Source organism: Dreissena polymorpha, chromosome 5 (genome assembly GCF_020536995.1).
Source record: "Dreissena polymorpha isolate Duluth1 chromosome 5, UMN_Dpol_1.0, whole genome shotgun sequence".
Classification (NCBI taxonomy): Eukaryota; Metazoa; Mollusca; class Bivalvia; order Myida; family Dreissenidae; genus Dreissena; species Dreissena polymorpha.
In genome coordinates, this window is record NC_068359.1 from 24,873,691 (window position 1) to 24,880,415 (window position 6,725).

Here is a 6,725-nt window from a genome sequence, read left to right on the forward strand (position 1 = left end):
CATGTGATCAGTTATTAATTAAAACCATTAGCTTTGCATTATTGGCAATAAATGTTGTAATAAATGTAATAGGCACAAATGCAGTACTTATTTACACTAATTTACACAAAAAAATCACCACTATGCAAGATATTCTTAAAACAAAAATATACACATTGATCCGTATAATAACTTCTCCTCCCATAAGCGAAAAAAAATGCATTACATACTAGTCGCCGCACTCCAGTGCGACGCCAATAATGGCAGATAAAAATGATTTTTTTTCCCCAACTTTCGAATGTCTAAAATTGGTGGATGTGCTTAAAATCATTCCGATGCCTCACATAATTCACTCTCAGATACGATACGACGTCATAAACTTGAAAAATAAAAATAAAATGATGCTGACGTGAGTATATTGACTATAATCTTATTCATTAAAAAATCACAATTTGACGATTATCTAATTGAGATGAATTGCGTGTTGACTTTACATAAAATCTAGATAAAATACATCTATAGAAACAAGGGAAACTCGTCTTTAACGATTTATTAGCAAATAAACACCATTATTACGTTCGTGAATGTGTTGGACGGTAATGTTAGCGACACCGCGTGCTCATTGGGTGGATATCACTGTTTTCGTACTTCTGGAAAAGCTGCAATTAACAATAAAAACTATGAAAACCGACGATGTTGTACTAATAAAAGTTTTGTCTTTCAATAGTGTGTTATAACAAGATTTTTTCAATAGAGTTCGAATGCCTCCACATTCCACTTTTGTCAAAAAACTCCGGTATGACCAAATTTGATATTACACTTCTAAGTGTGAGCCAGACTTGTGAGGTCACATGTCACTCTCAGTCCCCTCATCTTGTTATTTCTAAAAAATAATATTCAACTCGCATGATAGATACCAACATGTTTACCCGAATACGATGTTAAATGGAAAAAATTGGCATTGGCCTTTGAGTAAGGGAGACAGGTGTAACACACGAAATGCCGTCTACTCGTGGTGTTTATTAGTGGAAAATTATGTTAAAATATTGTGATGCAGTTTTGATCCAAACAAGTTCTTTTATGGCAAAATTTCACCTTTCAATTTAATATTTGATATTGGCCTTTCAGGAAAGGATACTTTTATTTTATGCTTTCCGGTGGTTTATAGAGAAATATCAGTGAAATAAAATTGGTATTCCATTGTTTTAAACCGTGAAAAATAACAATGAAAAATATCGATATTTTTCACTGTTTTACTGTGAAATGACGTCATTTTTTGACGAAATGACGTCATTAATCCAGCGAAATCATCCAGTTAAACTCATTTACAATGTAAATAAACGGTAAAAAAGCATAAAATAAAAAGAAAATTTGTTGGATTCGATAGAATATCGATTTTATTTCACCCGTGATCATAGAAAATATATATTTTCACTCGTGGCTTCGCCACTCGTAAAGATATTGTTTTCTATGATCACTCGTGAAATAAAATCGATATTCCACCGAATCCAACAAATATCCTCTATGTATTACACGCAACACGTTGTGGTGGACATTAATTGCAAGTAATTCAATATCCATCAATATATTGCAAAGTTTTTGTTAGAATATGAAACTTTGCAAAGACGTACACACGTTTGAAAGAACAGACAAAAAGACGGACGTTGAAACTGTTATAGGCCCTCTTCTTCGAAAGTAGATGGTTGATAAACAGAATAACATAAAAAAAGTCCATACCAAATGACGTATAGCGCATTCGTTGGACTCGCTAACTAACACAATGCATAACTGATTAAATAAAATATGTCATGAAACAGCACGTTACAGTCTGTATTTTGCTATGGCAAAAACAGCTTATGTTCGTAGTACAGGTATCACATTTAAACTATAAAGCTTAATCTAATTATTTTTTTTCTAGATTTGTAATTTATAAAATACTTATGTATACATGTAAAGTACATTAAAGCTTCAACGTCTATCAAGATATGTTTTCCAACTGAAGCGTGCATTATCCAAAAGCGCCAGAATTAGTTCGTCAGACGAAGTTCAATTAAATGTGTTTATTTATTTACAAAGACTATTACACTTAAGATGTTCATACTTGCAACAGGATAAATTTAGTACGTTGTGTATGTGAATTGTTTTCACCTTTTTAATCAATTGAAATTAATTAACATCATTTCGTGTGCACCATTTGGACTTCGGAAACGGCGGTCCACGACCGATGCTGTTGTTCTTCTTCGCGCATTACTAGTCATTCATAATAAGTCATTTGAAAGACAAAATGATACGTCATTTGCTGACTTGATACGATGGTTTGCAGCCACATATAGCAATAATAAAAAGGTGTTATGGTTAAACATGTACAAACGTGGTTTACAGATTAAAGTCCTGAAAATTATTCGCGAAGTGTATCAAATCATGAAGTTGGTGTAAAATAATTTTATCTTCATATTGTTTTTATGTGAAAAAGGGGAAATAATGTTATTTTGGTGTTTTTTTAAGTCGATCTAGAGTAATGGTTACAAAATAACGTGTGAAAATATTAGTTTGCATATTTAATGCATTGTCTTGGTTTTGTAGTCATTTACTGATGACATAGATATTCAAAGCATATCGCCCAAACAAGTTCAAATTATTCCTTATTGTAATATATCTGGGGCTTATAAGGTACAATACCAAAGACATGACGTCTTGAAAACAGACGACGCATTGCCTAACAAAGGACTTAAAATGGATCCTTTGTCCATATTGTTATCAATTTTAAATACATATACGAATACTAAAAGTGTAACGGTGCACAAGGAATTCAAATTGCCGATTGAAATTAAATACATATAATAATAATAAAAAAAACGTTTTATGTAATCTCCGTTTGGTTTCGTTAATGACATCGATTGTATAAACGAACGCTTCTCAACATAAAATATAAGCAAAAGACTTTCGATAGTGAACATCTTAAGCTTTTAACATTTTACAAATAGGCATGCATGGTTTAAATGTATACATTTCTACCAACCCAATTATGTTTGGAAATACAATGTATTATTGAGGTAGCTTAAGTGTATTTAAGTTCAATAAACACATTGTATTTAATATATCCAGCTACTTTTACAATGTATGCGAGATGAAAATATTAAATGCCCTCCAAAAGAGCCGTTTCAATACTTACTAGAACCCAATAGTTCACGAATTCCGTTTTAACCACAAGTCCGTCAGCTTAAAAACAGGAAAATATAAGTTGAGGCATACCGAGCTATATTGTTGAACAAAGGTTGACGAGTGCCGATCTAGATTTTTGAATGTATGCTTATGTTGGATACTTGCATAGTTTACGGGCGCACCTATATTGGTAAATTCGGTACTAGTTTGGTTAATAAGGTTCTGTTTGTGACAAATGATATGTTTATGAATACGGATCTCGATTGATTAAAACTGCCCTAGATTGTTGATTACAGACCTAGATTGTCAAATGCGTACCTTGATTTATAAATATCGGTTCGGATGGTTAATACCGTACCTCGTTTTGTGAATAAGGGTCTAGGTTTGTGAATATGGAGTAATATTAAGGACTTAATACAGATATAGAATGGTGAAGTTTGACCTAATAAGATGAACACCTGCCTGTGTGAATTAATACCAGCCTGATAATAATGTATGTTCATCTACCTAGGTCTAACTTCAATAATTAAGGTCATTTGTTACCAATCGAGGCCCAGAGTCACCCAAATAATATGAGCCTCGTTCTATGAAATGGGGCTTAAATGCATGTGCGAAATATTCACAGGCTTATCGGAGACGACCCTCTCCACAAGTATTGTATTTTCCGTTCAAAGGAAGATTCATCTTGACCAACATCCATTTAAGTTGTACAGTTTCGTCCCTTATTAGCCTGTGCTGACTGCAGAGGCTAATCTGGGACGACATTTTCTGCACATGCATTATAACTCCCTTTCGTAGTGCGAGGCTCATATGTATAAACGCCTTACCGCTGGTGTCCATCTTTTTGTAGGAGTTTTCTTAGTCTCAGTAGTCCAGAAAGTATTAATTTTTAGCAAAATAAAAAAAATCACCCAAAATACGACATTGAATGGTGATGTTAGACCAATGTAGGTTAACAGGTGCCTACGTGCATGAATACGGGCATTATAATACATATGAACGCCTTACCGCTGGTATCCATCTTGTTGTAGAAGTTGTCGTAGTCGTGGTAGTCCAGAAAGTGGTCCCCATCCACATCGTACTCGTCAAACAGGTAATGGCTCAGCTCGTACTGGACCGGGTCAGACTTGCAGATATATGTGGTGTACTCGCTACGGGTAAGGCGGCCATCCACTGACAAGATGAATGTCACATTGGGATGGGGATAAGAATAGTACCATTATACCGTGAAAGTCGTACTCTCGTAAAACTGGGTTGAATGCATTTGCGTAAAGTGTCGTCCCCGATTAGCATTTGTAGTCCACACAAGCAAATCTGAGAGGAATCTTTCCACTTTAAGTGGCTTTTCGCTAAAAAAAACACTTCCTTTATACGGGAAATGCCATAAAAGAAGGAAGTGTCGTCCCTGATTAGCCTGTGCAAAAAGCACTGGCTTATATGAGACGACATTTTAAGCATATGCATGACGCCTAATTTTCCCATAAAAAGAGTCGTGTGTTTAAAAAAAGTAGACATATTCGGTGATTATGTTATCGGTACAAAGGTTTACTAGTTATGACTTTACTCTTATATATAAAAGCAACGATTTCTACCTTCGGCTTCGTATCGCACATATAGCAACGTGACGATGAAATCGTATTAACTCATTACCTAACAGATACGCATTTTGACGTTTTTATATTAAAGACCTTTCTTCATAGCTTCAATATTAAAAAGTTTCATTTAAAACCATAATCTAATGATGAGCAGAAGACAGCATAACACATGAACAGCGGGCGATTTACTCGCTGACTGTTCTGGTTTTATGACGGTTGCATATAGCTATTGGTACTTGGCTTCTGGGCGGGAAAAGGTATAAAACGTTTTTTACCGTTGGAGTCGTATCTGTCGAAGACGGTCTCAAACTCGAACACGGTCATGATGCCGTTCTGGTCAATGTCCTCAAAGATGAACATTAGCTCGGCGGTCAAATCGTACGGGCGAAGCCTCGTCATGTCAAGCCTTAAACACGGGAACGCAAATATGACGAGAATCTAGCAGCAGGTCGCAAATTGTCAGTGTTAAAACCCCCAAAGGAAAAACTGTCTCTTTCGAGGCGCCAAACACGTTGTCATTGTATTCAAGGACAAGTATGAGGCGCAAACATATGTATTTTTTATTTCAGGTAAAAAAATCAACACTAAATAGGCGACTGTAAGGTTCGATTTCTTTGAATATTTTAATTTTCAATTAAAAATATACATCAAAACATGTTCATCATATATAACATGTTTTTTATATATAACAACAGAGATAAAAAACTTTCACATTTAATTACCCATTTAATATTTGATTATAAATACGTAATGCTCGCATCGGCCTAGCAACTGATGAACACTGTGGGCGAAATATTGTTTGTCTAATGTTTAAATGAGTGCACATTCTAGACAAGACTTTATTGGGACACTTACTTTCGTTCATTTGGAATAACAATGTAAAGAACGGGGCATTACATAAATCCAAATATAACACATGATAAGACCCAACATTTAGCACAGCACCACATATACACAATTAACCCATTTATGCCTAGTGGACTCTCCCATCCTTCTAAATTGGATCAATTTATTTCCAAAAATTAGGGATGTCTAGTAGATTTATTTCTATATTTAGAATATTTTTACAGAAATCCCTTTAAGCATTATGAGGCGTCTCATCTGGGTCTACGCTGTATGCCAAGGCCTTTTTTTCTAGACGCTAGGCATAAATGGGTTTACCAAAATGTAGCTCGCCGTTTGGGACTAAGTGCCGTCATATAGATTGCACATTCATATGCTTTTCACATAACGCAGCTCTATTTTTCCTTCAAGGCGAAATGAAACGATTTCCAATATTTCTGCAAGCACTTACCCCCGACAGGCGCTGATGAAGGATAGAGCAATAATTATGGATTGAATGCTCATGTTGGTCTGAAAACGAAAACATTTATGTAAGGTTCACCCACCGGCTATATCAGAATTGGTCAGCCTGAATTACTTAGCTTACATGGACATTTGTATTGGAAGACGTTTAATCAAATATATATATATAAATAATGAACACAAATTATTGAATGCTATGTAAACTTTTTATTTAAAAACATATTGTTTAACTCAGCATTAATAAAATTAGGTGCTTTACGGTGTACTGTAGACTCTTTAAGTTCATCATTTGCAAAAATTGTATTAACAGACTTCATAATTCTATAAAAGTCGGTACTAGAATCGTATATAAATTACATTTAGGTTTTCACAAACATTTAAAACAATATACATATATTAAAAAGTGTCTGGTACAAACTTATAACACACAATTATATTTTATCAGACATGCCAATAAGTGTTACACTATCGTTACAATCTAAAAGTATAACCATGTAATTGCATTAATTTAACAGTTATAACCATAATGCACTATTGATCATCGTATCAAGAAGCAAACAGAAACAAAATCAAACATATTACCATAAAATAAATAGTAATAAATAAACTTTGAATACACATAAAGCATCTTACCGTCGCAAGAAGTTACGAAATTGTGAATACAAGCCCAACCCTTAGGTCTTA

At 34.3% G+C, this 6,725-nt stretch overlaps 1 protein-coding gene across 1 annotated transcript; it reads right to left on the reverse strand.

Moving 5' to 3' along the window:
- Window positions 1-514: 514 nt before the first annotated feature.
- LOC127882412 (uncharacterized) lies at window positions 515-6,136 on the reverse strand. The gene is made up of 5 exons (XM_052431043.1): window positions 6,031-6,136; window positions 5,012-5,142; window positions 4,150-4,314; window positions 3,152-3,198; window positions 515-638 (listed from the first exon to the last, which is right to left on the reverse strand). Exons 1-5 carry the CDS (start codon window positions 6,081-6,083, stop codon window positions 582-584), a joined length of 453 nt encoding a protein of 150 aa, XP_052287003.1. The 5' UTR covers window positions 6,084-6,136; the 3' UTR covers window positions 515-581.
- Between the last annotated feature and the right edge of the window lie 589 nt (window positions 6,137-6,725).